Here is a 13,997-nt window from a genome sequence, read left to right as displayed (position 1 = left end):
GAAAATTCTATTGGTGAGACAGAAAGAAACAGAGACAGGATGACAGAGGTTATTTGTTGTGAATCACTCAGCACGAGTCTGAGAATTGGAGGGAGGCGATGCAAGTGTGCACGTCTGGTATTTCGGGATGCACCTCCAAATCTGCAAATGTGCAAATTCTGATTATGTACACGAGCAAAGGGGCAGAGAGGAAAGCAGTGTGTATGCATGAGGACGGATCAGCAGACAGGCACCAACACTGTGCATGCAAAGCCAACGGTGCAGGATAGCAATGCATGCTGTTTGCACAGAGAGAGCAGGAAAGGGGAACATGAGAGAGAGAAGGAAATCATGGGGGGAAGGAGAGAGATTGAGAACATGGGGGAGGACGTACAGTCTGTTGCATGGGCAAGAAGAAGGTGGAGGGGAGGGAAAGAATGGAACAAGTGGAACATTTGTCACACAGAAAAATATAGCTGATGAAAAACAGGCAAAAGAAAACGGTGAAAAAGGTAAGATAAACTTCAGAGTTCAGAAAAGAATAAAGAAAGGAATAAAGAAAGTGAGAAGAGCTAATTAAAAGAGGAAAAAAAGACTGGAGACCAGTGCTGACAAGCAGCCCTTTCAGCTCCCCCCTCTGCACCTCCTTTTCAGTGCACACTGTCCTTACCACCACCCATCACCCCGGGGATCTGCAGGGACCTTCGTGCTGCTGAGGACAGGACGGGCGGCCACAATCCTTCTCAGAGAAACATAATCTCAGAAACGAAAGCAGAAAAAAAGGTGAAAGTGGAATTTGTGGCAATTAATTGCTGCCCCAGGCAGATGTTGTCCTTACCTTGGGTGCTCATGAGTGAGCGGGTGTCTCGGTGCAGCTGCTGCAGGATGAAGTCCCTATGTTGCCTCCATGCACGTGACTCTGTCCGTCCAGGAGTCCCAGAGAGGTTCTTTGTGGTCTGCAGCTGTTAAAAAGTGAAAGAAACACAAGGACCAAAAGTCCTCCTGCCCCCTGAGGCGCTGAAAGTTTGGGGAGAATCGGGAATAAAGGAAGCAAGTGCACTGGTGTCAGAATGAGTGCAGAGCAACAGAAAGTGAGAAAAAGTGTGTCAGGGGCTGGGCGGGGCGGAGAAGGAAAATGCAAAGATCTGACAGGAAACCAGAGTATAAATCTGCTCAGGGTTTTAAAAAAACACATTTCTGCTCCCCAGTGATACAGCCTGTTTGCAAATGACTCTGCACGCAGGTGACAGCAGAGCCCTGAAGAAGAACCACGGTAAGCAAATGACGAGGCACTGCTGCCCCTTCCCCAGGAAGAGCAGTGGGCACTGCAGGCAGCAGCCTCCAACGGATGGCTCAGAGCAAAAAAGAGGCTGTCTGCACTGCCTGCCTTGAGCTCCCTGCATCAGGAGCTCCCCTAGCACATTTCCCAGGGCAGAAGAGGAGATGCTGGGTGCCAGCCAACCTGAGGCTATGCCTCCAACCACAGAGCAGCAGACCTCGCCTCTCAGCGCACACTGAGAAAGGAAAAGGACTGAACAGAAGTGAGTTTCAATTGAAACAGTTCCAGACAGGATCAGTGGTGTGTTTTCCAAAAGTTTTTGAAGAAAATAGGGTTGTTTTTTTTTTTTTTTAATTAACAGATGCTGTCGCTACGCTAAAAGGGAGTCAGCAAAATGTAATTCAAGCATTAGAATGTTACAGTTGAATGACACTGTAAAACAACATATTTTCCAAAGGAAGTCTATCTGCTGACATACAGCTGGTACAGCTTTAATGCTGGACCATGGGCTGAAGGCTACACGTGGGCAAATCCAACATTTGGGTCCAACTGAGAAGGCTGACTGGCTGGGAGCCTTCCTCCACAGTCACACCAAAGAGCACCAAGGTGTGAGGGTGAACATGGCTGGAAGAAAACAACTGTGTATATACGTGCATGTGTATGTTATTATCTCCTTTTAGAAGCAGATTAAAAAAAAGAGAAATGCTAGGAGGAATGAGCATAAGGGAAAGATGATTGATAATTAAGGAATGTGGGAATGGAAAAAGGCATGATGAAAGCAATGGAGTGAGAGAGTGAGGAAAAATAGTTGTTAGACTAAAGGGAAATAACAAATGGAAAGAAAGCACAATGGAAAAAAATTATCAAAAGATATAGCTTGGTCAAGAAACAGAGCAGCCTCAAAGAAAACAGAATGAAGGGAGATGATAACGTGAAAAAAAGTAGAAGGGAGACAGTACCTAGCTGAAAGTGCTATTACAATAACACTCAGAAATATTCCTATCAAGCTGAAAACCTGAACCCTGTGGAAGTTGGAAGAGCAGAATATGTTCTTTTCTGCTCTGCAGCAAAACACGTGGGGCAGCTCCACTCTCACTCTCCTTTGTTCCTTTGATTCCATGGGTTGTGCCTGTACCACGACTGAGGAGGGCCTAAGTTTAGCCATAAGAATGGTATTGAAAGGGGCTCTGGCATTCCAGTTCTCTCAAACAACAACTCAAAGGAAGGCAGCAAGTTCTCTCTCCCACTGGGCAGCAGCAGAACATCACTCCCTTACCATTTTTTTTTCCTATACTGAGGACTATACTGGTTTGTGTTAGTTATATTCTCGGGCAACTTTATCAAAATTCACCTCTGAATAAACAGTGAGTTGCTTGTGAGTAGGTGTCCTGGGCAACCAAAATCAGTCCATGCAACAACTGCATGGATGAGGTTGTGCAGTTTTGGACCTGACCAGCACAACTAAGCTGTGGAAACTCTGGAGAAAAACTGAAATACTGCTGTGAGAATTATGGCCCATTCTTGCTTCATCAAAAGCAATGCAAGTTATTTCTGATCCAGTCTCTTTCTACTGCTTTCATAGAGGAAGCTGATTTGTGCATGCAACAGAGGAACCATTTTCAGCACAACCCGGGAAATGAAGTCTGCTGACAAGCAGGCTTTGTGGCTTTGTTTCGATTTAAAACACAGATCTTCCATACACTGTTCCTAATTAGAAAGTAAATATGTAACAGAATTCAAGTTAAAACTCAACAAGTCCTGTTACAGGTTTCTCCTTCTGCCTTTGATGCCTTCAGCACATTAGCTATCAGTCAGTAGACCATAAAACTGCTCTCTGGAGTCAAGCAAAGGGTTGGATACCATTTGTTCCTCTTTCTGCTTTTGTTTTGCTTACCATTGTTGGTTACACACAGCTTTCAAAAGGTCCAGTGGCTGTTTTAAAGGTCCCACATTTCCCTGCTCCTAAACGGAAGGAAGAGCTGAAGCAATTACTCAGTGAAGCCTGAACAGATTGAAGGAATCGATCACCAAAACACGAAGGATGAATTTCTCTTAATCATAAAAACTTGTAAACTGAGAGTTGCCAAGTAGAATCCAGTTATCAATCATAAAGCTACACCTAACTCAGTATCAATCTCCCCTTAAAGGAATTTAAAATCTTAAACCCAGTATTCTGTGTTAAAAAAAAAAAAAAAAGTATCTCAAACGATAAAAATGTTATGTCTGAGATTACAGTTATTTGAAGCTGATAGACTGAGTGGATATGTTTCATACAATGTAAAGTGTAGAAAATAACCAGGTTCAGTCAGGCAATGAGAAAATTCAAGAAAATCCAGATGCTCCATCTAAAATATACTGCAAAGAAGCTGCAGAATTGGAATCAGTGTTTTCCTGACCCCAGTGCGGGATTTAGGACTCCGAGTGGCAGAGCTGTGTGTCCCTTAGAGAGCAGCAACAGTAGAGGATTACACTGCAAATATTTTGCTTATAGCAACTTTCCCACTGTAACATTGCAGGGAAAGCCCCTCTTTCTGTCTGTGCCCCAGAAATCATACACAATGTGCTTGTCCAGCAGATTTTCCTTTTATGCCTTGACTTCTGTCAGAACAGCTTTATAGAGAGTTGGTTCATCAGCACTCAGGAGGGCAGTCCATCACTCAGAAATGAAGGTGCTGATTAAGTAGCTGTAGATTGGAGAACTAAAAAATAAAATACAATAAGAAAAATTAGCATTTGGAAGCACAGAAGTACCTAACTGTCCAGCTCTTAATTGCTGTTCCTCTTGTCCCAGGAGAGCCACGCCAGCCCATGACGAGACTGCCCTTGACTCCTTCAGTGCAATAGTCCTGAAATTCCCTGGGTAGCAGAAAAACATTTCACAATCTAGTGATCTGAGAATGAATATATTGCATTTCTCCTGCTCAGGAGCACCATATATATTGTTAACACAACTCCTCCAACTCTTTAAAGCAAAGAAACGGAAGTATTAAATATTTTCCACATTTTACATATTTTATAATATCAGCCTTGCTCAACTGTCCTTAGAGACTATCACTCTTACTTAGAGATGCTCATAATTTATCACTTCTCTCCGGAGATCTGACTTCCAGAACAGAAGTATTTCCCTGTTCAATTCACCAGCCTGTGGATAAGCAGCTGTTAGTGTTCATCTGCCTTTTCTAGACATTAACATCAGAAATGCCCCTTGATGTTAAAAAGCAGCACACAGCAGGGTGTGTAGCACCTTTGGGGTAATGGTTTAAATCCAGTAGGGAAATGCTCCCATCTATAGGTTTATGATACACATTTAAACAGTATTTCAATTGCCTGAGCTATGAAATAAGATGACAGCCAAACATATATCAGTGAGAAAAGGATAGTATAAAATTCTCTCATTCACTTGACAGTATTGGGCTTATGTATTTTTGCACAAAATGTTCTCTCTGTCAACTTCAACGATTTATCTGTCTGCATTGGGTGTGAGCATACTCACCCTCTCTTTTAGGAGCAATTTCAGTTCAGACTCGTTCCAGGGTTTGGTCTGACATCCCACAGAGCAGCGGATGGGACCTTGCCAAACGATCCACCCTCTGCGGGAGCAAAGAACTCAGATCTACTCTGCCTCTTCTCGGGGCCAAAGTGAAGAAGCCCCAGGCTCTGTGCCACTCCTGCCAGAAGAGGCAGAGTTAATTTAGCGACTCCTCCAACCGTTTCCTTTTCATTACACATACATTATTCATCACAACATGAGCCATAGCCATGGTCCTTATGCTGTTCCTTATGCTCTTAATTGTATACCCATAGCGCTTAAAATCCATGGATCTTTAAAATGTCCAGACAAACAGTTCAGCTTCACAGCAACCAATGGGTTCTTGATGAACTCAACAGATGAGGAAACAAAGTTTTGGGGAGATAAGAAGAGAATATTTGCTCTCCCTTAAAAGCGATGAAAGTAGATATATCATTTTTCCACACAGCTTAATTTAGAACAATATCCAATGTACTGTTTTATAAAAACTGGCAAATGTTAGAAACTCAAGGCAAAAACTTATAAGCCAGCATTTCCTTTTAAAACAAAAAGGGAAAGGAGGGCAACTAATCAATATTTACCAAAAAAAAAAAAGAGCTCCAATCATTCTCTCCAGAAAATAGGCTGAAAAAAAAAAAAAAGATTTTTGTTCAGTGAATTTGGTTTAAAACTTTTCTAAATAATCACTTCCATATTTCATCTTTTGCTTAAAACACAAGGTCATCTTTCCCCACTCATGCCATAATGACATCGTCAATATGCATTCTGAGGATTAGACTGTGAAGGACTTAACATAACTGGGATGTGAAAGCTAATCTATCACACCTGAACGTTAGGAGAAGTAAGGAGAGGCAAGTTACTTAATTCTTGCTTGTTTGTTTAAAATTAGAAGGTTTCCTGTCTTCTATATAGGTCAACATTTATTCTAATTAAAAAACGATGCATGTCTTTAATAGAGACAAATTGGAAACAACTGCAGAGTTTAAATGGTTTTACATTACTCTACATTTTCTCCTTTCTTATTCTATACAGCTTCTGTGAAAGGTCAGAAGGACAAAGTGCTGTGCTCAGAGGGATGATATGTCTCAAAGTAAAATATACATATATATTAGGATTGTTTAATACAAGTGATGCAATAACTAAAACAATAATTACATGTTAATTCATATCATTAGAGGTAAGGGGATGTTTTCCATAGTTCAAAAATCCAATGACTGCAGCACAGACCTGGAAATTAAGGACTTCTTGATTTTCATTACAGGTCTTCTACAGATATCTTCTGCACTTCACACAGCCAAAGCGTGCCTCTCTGTAAAGAGAACTAGGAAGAGATTTGAACATGAAAGTGTTATATGAATGAGATGATCCAAAACCAGAAGATGGAACACCATGTGAGCACGTGCTAAGTAATTGCTATAGGACCACAACAAAGACCCATCTCTGCCAGAAAACAGAAACTTCACAAAACTGAACCCATTCCTAAGGAAACCCACCTCCTTTCTTCCAAAGAACCTCCTGCAGGAACGTGAGTTCTTCATCGTTGGTTGTATTTGTTCTTTCAAACTCTCACATTCACTTTCCTTTTAAGTGCATGGCTCCCAAGGGAAGGAAGCTAAGCAGGATTGTAGAAGAGCTCAAATCACGTATAAACAGAAGTCATATATCACTGAACATTTTATATTTGTGAGATTAAACATAGTCATAAAACTATATGGCTGCTATTTATTGAACCGTAAGTGAATACCTGGTTTTGAATTTTTTATACTTCTCTTTGAAACAATGGTACAGAATTCTGAAAGCTGTACCTTCTTCCTACATGACAGCTTGGTGTTAGAATATTAAATGCTTTCACATCTATGTATAAGACTTCCATCTCACTTCATTCCAATATTCATATACCCACACAAATTACAGGTCATAATCTTTGTAATAAATAGTAATTCATTTGTTATTCATGAGTTATTTCTGATTCACCTGATGAAAAAGAATGCAAGCAACACATATCAAATTAAGTAATGGAAATGAAATAAATTCTAGCCTATATAGACTGAGACTAGGCTTTTGTCTGTAGTCCCAAATTGCTACGACTGTAATAATTTCTTAAATTGATTACACTAATAGCTTATGATCTTTAACAAAACTGACTGCTGGATTTATGAAACCTTCTGCTAATTACCTGATTTGATAATGCAAAGCTCAGAAGACCGCTGTGCTCACTGATCACACAGAGAAGTGCACCTATGTTACATTTCACAGGTAGGAGGGGAAGAGCATAGAGATGGACACAGTCCCTTCAGTTGAGAGTTTAACCCGAAGAAATGGATTTGTCTTAAATTTACAGTACAGTGCTTCAAGAGTCTAAAAAGTTTCAGATAAAGCAAACAAACAGAAGTCTCTTGCTGAAAAGGCATCAAATTGGGCACTTATCCTATTTTAGCTCAGTAAAATATAAAGAATCGGTACAAAGTTGTAGGCTCCCACTTGCAGTGATTACAAACAGTGCATTTTTAGAAGCCGCAATAACTCCTAAATTGGACATTTGGTGAGAAGCAGCAGCAGTAAGCCTAGGAGTATTGACAGAAAAAGGGAGCTACCATTTTACATTAGGTTTTAGGGAATTATATGTTCCCCCTGCAATTGCTGCTTCAAAGTCTTATCCTCACACAATGAAACAAAACATGCTCTGTGTTATAACAACTGATCTATTGAGCTCTTTCTTTACTCCAGCATAATTATGGAATCTAACTGTTACTCACACTAATCCCAAAAATTTATCCACTATAAAAAGGATATTTCTCAGGAATTGTCACCACTCTCTTTCACTAATTACTAATCTGTTGTTTGAGAGCTGTCTTCCCTTCTTTAAATAGAAGCCATACATGCTTTATTCTGCAGGTTGGTGCATTTGTCACATCATGAAAAATGAACGTGTGTGTGTGGGGGGGGGGGGGGGGTGGGGAATATATCTGCTACGCACTATATTTAGAAGATCACAATTAGGTGATTGAAGTTTTGTTTAGCATCATCTACTTAAACACAATGAAAAATATCCTTCAGGAAGAACAGTCAATAATCCATTTGTAGATGTGTTCTCTTGCCTAGGAAAAAGCCATGTGCCCAAACCATATCGTGGTGTGGGTCTGGAGATGCCAACAGATTGGTGCTACGTCATCACAAGGACTGTAACTTAAGGTACTCTGAAAACTAGCAGTCTTTATCCACACATGAGAGCAGTGGATTCCTAGAAGGTGTTGTGAAACCTGCGTCCTACTGTGTTCTTGCAGAGCCAGACTCTGCTGACTGTGAGACACAAGAAACTTGTGAAGCGTAGGAAGAGCTGAAACAGAGCATTTCATTTTTCTCTGGCTTTTAGTTTTAGAAATGGTCTTTTTGTATCAAAGCACTGATTTCAATAATAGTGCATTCTTACATTAAGCACATATTATTTCTGATTCAAGAATGGATTCAGAAGTGTGTAAAGTAAAAGGAAAATCAGGTGGTTGTCTGAGGCAAACAAAGTGGGATTGGAGTCCAGCAGAACTCAAACATTATAGGATCCATTTTAAAGAAAAACAGCACAGGAGAAAAACTATTCTCCAAGGTAGCCAAGAGGAGCAGGGAGAGGGAACAAACAGGCAAACTAGAAGTGCTCCGTGTAAGGTAACACAGCTTGATCTCTATTCCATTAGTTATGGTTCAACCTTTTTTCCATGTGAGGAATCATCGTGGACCCCCTAGGTGTTAAAAAGAAAACAAGTTTGATAGTAAGTAAATAAAGGACCAGTAAAGATGAGGTAATGAGAAAGAAAGAGTGAGGAGAAAGATTAAAATGAAGATACAATGCCTTCGGCAGAGGCTTTCACTTTGCTGAACCTAGACAAAGTGACAGCCCTGGCTGGAAGCTAAAACTCAAGCGTTCAGAGGAATGGAGAAGTGGAGCTCACTTTTATATTTTGCTGGGTTGAAAAGTGTCACTTTTCATTTTGCTTTTATAGTTGCTAGAGACCATTACTGCTCACCCCATATTGGCTTTCTCTGCCCTGGAGAAAGTAAATGACATCTGAGAATGCAGTAACCATGTGCTTTATCGGCCCATTACATGCTATCCTACAGAACTACTGCAGGCTTGTCTGCAGTGCTTTAGCTTTACATCAGCTGGATGAATCGGTGTACCAGGGACAGCTACTTTTGTTTGTATAAATCTCAAACACTTTCCAACAGAGAAGCAGGAACACAATGTCTGCCCTGACAAGGCTGGAGGAAACCATGATCATCACAGCAGACCTCACAGGACTTGCCTCCTGGAAGAGAGAAGGGGTGATGGGTAGAAGCATCAGGATATGGAGTGGAGTGCATACATGGTGTAGATGCTGGACAAACCTTTTCCTGGCAGGAGGTGTGCACACACTGAGTGGCAGTTCAGGATGTCTCCGTGTGCTGTGGGGGGTGAAGATGGTGCAGGAAAGGAAGATTCTTTCTGGCACAACCCTGAGAGGAAAGAAAGGGGCACTAAAAAGGCAAACTGCATCTTTTTGATTACAGAAGGTAGATGAACCCACTGAGATGTCAGTGGAGGAGATGCCTTTGGGTGTGACAGACTTTTTTTTTTTCTTCTTTTGAATGAATACTCAGCACTCCTGTGAAACAGGAAAGGAGGAAGCACCCAGCTATGCTGCTGGAATGGTCAGAAGCAAAGGGTAATTAATTCTGTCATGGTGCAAAAGAGAGCAAGAGAAAATAAGCAAAGGCATTGCCTGTAGTTCAATGACTAGATGATACTGGGGTTGTAAAGGCAGAGATTATAGGATCGATGCACAAACACAACCTGCTGCTCTGCAGCTGCCTGTAATTAAGGAGCTGGCAATTGTCCCTGATAATAGCATACCATTATAATTGAGGGAAAAGGCAGGAATAAGATCTAGTGTTCTATATCTTGATCCTGCGCAGACTCATGTAGGTTCTTACCCTCCATATTGTGAACAGTCCGATTGAAAAATGAGCACATAAAATAAAGGCCATTAATAAGTCTCTGCAGGATCAGCGTGAAGGTTTGTATTTTAAATCCCACATTACACCAGGAATGTGGCTTCATGAAAAAGACATAAGAATAAAATAGCCTGCAAAGCATATTCCTAATATTTTTTGATCTACGCAAGCTGAGTTATTCATTAACACTGCTGCTATTCCTCAACATCATCAGAGATTAACATGATTGTAAAGGGCTACAGATACTATTGAGAAGTAAAATGTTTACATGTGTAAATCCAGAATAAGTTTGATTGTCTTTGTGCAGCAACTCCATACTTGTACAGATATATCTGACATCATCAAGTGGTAAAGGGAAGATGGTAATTCTCCAGGTTATTTCCAGGTGAATGTATCAATAGTGTGAAAAAGCAAGAGAAAAGCAGGAGTGAAAGGAGAAAAAAACGTGTGTTATAAATAGCTTTCAGATCCAGCCCTTCATCCCAGGGAAAGACATTTATTATCGATGGAACAACAGTTGCAGAGAAAAGGAGAGGTGGGCTGGTATTTTTTTTTATCCCTGCAACAAAGGTAAAGATAGATCACTTCCATGGTGCCATTACAAAAATGCTTTCAGTGTCGCAGACAGGCTGCCCTTCCCAGCACATCCCGTTACCTCCACGTGGATGCAGAGCAGGACATTTCAGGGAATGGACATTTAGGGGATGAATAACCTCAGACATATGAGAAGCACCAAAAATAGAAACCAGAAAGACTGAATGGAACATTTTTAGAGTTGACAAAGAGTCAGAAGGAAAAGCGAACTTTTAGGCTCTGAAGTGCCGGAGCTCCACCCACCAGTGTGAACTGGAACAAAAAGCCCAAAGTCTGAGACTGCAGTTGTTCCCATACCATGTGCAAAGTCACTCAAATACCAGCACTTCTCTCTCCCCTCTTCCCCTGCTGTGGTCACTCCCCATGGTACTGTGCAGGGATGACAGCCCTACCGTGCTCTGCTATTGCAAAGACTCCATTTCTTTTGCAGAATACGTTGCAGCACATTTACCAATGCGCTGTGAAGTATTATAAATAATTAAAACTAAACCATTCATGTCAGAAATAAATGAATAAAGCCCATTGTGCAATGCAGCATCCCTGATTTATTTTAATAGCATTCATTTGGAGCATTTGTTAATTCACAAAAGCCAGCAGTGCACGCACAGTGGCTCTGCATAGTGTTAGTGGGGTTATGTCTTCTCTTTAGTTTCAGAAAAAGAACAGATCACTTCGGATCAATACAAAACATACAGAATACCCAGAAATAGCAAGCAATGGCTTCCCCACCGTGTGCTTTCCAAGTGTGTGCTGTCCTGTGTGCCTCTTTTTAAGAGCCCAACCTACATTCTGTTTTTGCATAGGGTTACATGATCTGCCGAATCACATTCTAATCAGAAATAATTTTAATACAGCAGCATCTAACATGTACACCTTGAGAGACTACCATGATCTCAGCTGCTCCCTGACTTCCAGTATGTTTGTTCTGAGCATCATAAATAACACTGCTTCTTCTTAAAAACTCACTTTCACAAAGTGGAGATTTCTTCAGGGGCGTAGGTTATGACAGCTGCAAGCAGACACTCTTACAGTATTGCTTTTCTATTGTCATTATCTGTATCACTGATAGATTTTGAGATGGTTGTTAGCAAACACGAGAGAGAATAAATGAGCACACTGCCTCTGAACTGCTGTGTAATATATGAACACACTGTCCAAAGAACTACTGCTTTCTCAATTAATTTGTTTTCTAAAACATCATGGATGAAAGAGTACTCAAACCTGCAGCAAAATTCTTATGCAAAACACCAAAACAATTATTTAAAATTAATAAACTTGCAATGACATTAAAAACTATGTTTGAACTACCTTAGAACCAATCTATGCATACCTGCAGCAAAATAAAATCTGAGAATAATGGTGGAGCCTTTCCAATCCCATTTGTTCCATTACAAAGCTGGGTTTCTCTTCACAGCCATAGCTCCAACAGCAGTGACTCCAGCAACAGAGAGCTCACTGAGCTTTCTGTACTGGAATATTGCCCAAGAAAGTTGGAAAGCACAAACATAGGTGAGAATCATGAGAAAGCACAAGGGTCATCTCTCTAAAGTGTCTTTTCTTACAGTTCTGCCAAAAAATTTTCACACTCTCTGTATGGATCTTTAATACGAACAACTAAAATAATTCAGACTATTCTGATATTAATTATCCTCCAAAATTCTGCAGCTACTGCAATCATCTTTGGTCAAATTTCTCAGACTTATTGATTGTGTGTCAATATTTTAATTGCAAATGATGGCAGAGATGGAATACTTCAAATGTTTCCAAAGGTTTTCTTATGAGCTTCTCTGGGCTAATTTTTCTTGCCATGTAAGAAGAAATATATTCTGAGAATCTTAAATGGATGTGAACAGGTAGTAAAGCAGAGCCTCTGCTCCTATTCCATTGTATTCTTTTCTATACTATTCTACATTACTCTGTTCAGTTCCTATGTTTACTACACTGAAATTGTAGAGGTTTGTAAACTCAGGTCCCATTGCCTTTCTGCCAGTTTCTCTACTCACAGAACTGTGGTATTACCCTTACTTATATTTCAAGCAAGCCACCACAATTAGTGAATTTAACCTTGCTACTTTGTCATAGCAAAAACACCAATTAAAATGAATGGAAGGCAGAATTAGCTGTCATACCCTCTAATTCTGAAAACAACTTGCTTCCATCCGTGGCGTTTCCCAGCACAAATTGCTCCTTGATACCTGGGCAAACTTCTAAGTGCACTGCTCCCCAGAGCAGCTATGCAGACCTACAATATTCAGAGCATGCTCCATCATGGAATAAAAAGACTCTGAGAAAAACATATTGCATGCTGACATGGGTACAAGTGCTCTACAGCAAGTGGGGCTTTTCTGCTCTTCAATGCAAGGTGAGCCAAAGCAATGAGTATTTAGAGGGATGGGAGAGACCATCCACCCTCACTCATAGCACCTATTGTGAAAGGCTGTGGAATAGCAGCTGAGCTCACTAGAACAAGGAATGCTGCATCCTCGCCTCCAGAGGACCTGATTTAGCTCCCTCACATGCCAGAAATACATTTTCCCTGCATGCATTCACTAAACATGGCGCCTGGCTTCTCCCAGAAGGTGCTACTCACGACCTGAACTTATGCACATAATTATTATTCTACTCCAACCATCTTTATGCATGACCTGGATTTATTTTATTTTTCTAAGCCATTATTTAATACAATAGGCAGCGCAGAAACTAAGAAACCAATGCAATCACTGCTGTGTGCTGTATGCTTATCTGGCTGAAAATGCAAAAATGTCAGAATGCATGAAGTATATCAGAAGTGTCATTAGGCCTTCTTGGCATGCAAAACAGCACCAGAGAAGGCTTTATTTAAAACATATATTTACTCTGAACGACTTCGTTTCTGCTATATCTTCAGCACTCAGCCATTAGTTTTTCACATAAATATCTAAAAATCAGTATGAGATTTTAAGTAATGTCCCCAACAAAGAATAAGACTCAGATCTAGACTTAGATATGAATATGCACAACAGCTTCAATCTGATGGAAACACTTGAGTCTTTACACAGATGTGACAAGTTCAGGTGCCTTCCACTTACTGGGAAAAGAGCTCTCACACCTATTTTGAGCTGACAGATGCTGCAGGGACTGAAATGTTACACACCTCTGAGGACTAGTGTTTCCTCACATCTACCTCAGTTTTAGCTCTGCATGCCCCTTTCATTTGGTATCCTTCACTTTCTGCTTTGCACGTAATTTTCATCAGAGAGGAGCAGATCAAACGTGGTCAGACACACCTCCCATATATGCCAACTCTACCCGGAACTGGAGACTAAATTTGGTCTTGGGGAGACATATTTACATTACTGTGATAATTTCACAATGTGGAGACATTTGAATCTGTAACAGGGAAAACATAATTCACAACTCTGTCCCCTTTGCTGGAGAACCAGGCGTGCCAGCAGACAACAGATGTGTCATGCCAGGGCTTACACATCTGCTCTAAGCGCAGTCCCAGCTAACAAAGGCAGAAGCTGAGGGATGTTTCCAGAAGTGGGGCCATGAACAGGAGCAACTGGAGCTGGAGGACTGATGACCTGGCACTAGGGATGCAGAAGATGCCAAGTTGCTGCTGAGTTACATTGAGACTTTTAAATCCCA

General features: G+C 40.8%; 1 protein-coding gene across 2 annotated transcripts in view; it reads right to left on the bottom strand.

Moving 5' to 3' along the window:
• Positions 1-1,148, bottom strand: part of CARD11 (caspase recruitment domain family member 11) — a 40,016-nt gene extending 38,868 nt beyond the window's left edge. Inside the window, exon 1 of one of the 2 annotated variants that reach the window (XM_065732891.1) lies at positions 818-1,148. In XM_065732891.1, coding sequence (XP_065588963.1) covers positions 818-830 — 13 coding nt within the window. In that variant the 5' untranslated portion in view covers positions 831-1,148. The remainder of the gene's footprint in view (positions 1-817) is intronic. The other variant, XM_065732890.1, reaches the window with a different exon arrangement.
• Between the last annotated feature and the right edge of the window lie 12,849 nt (positions 1,149-13,997).

The sequence above is a fragment of the Cyrtonyx montezumae genome, unplaced genomic scaffold (assembly GCF_038088225.1).
Source record: "Cyrtonyx montezumae isolate F1298 unplaced genomic scaffold, pur_monq_1.0 scaffold_16, whole genome shotgun sequence".
Lineage (NCBI taxonomy): Eukaryota > Metazoa > Chordata > Aves > Galliformes > Odontophoridae > Cyrtonyx > Cyrtonyx montezumae.
This window is presented reverse-complemented; position numbering and strand designations above follow the sequence as displayed.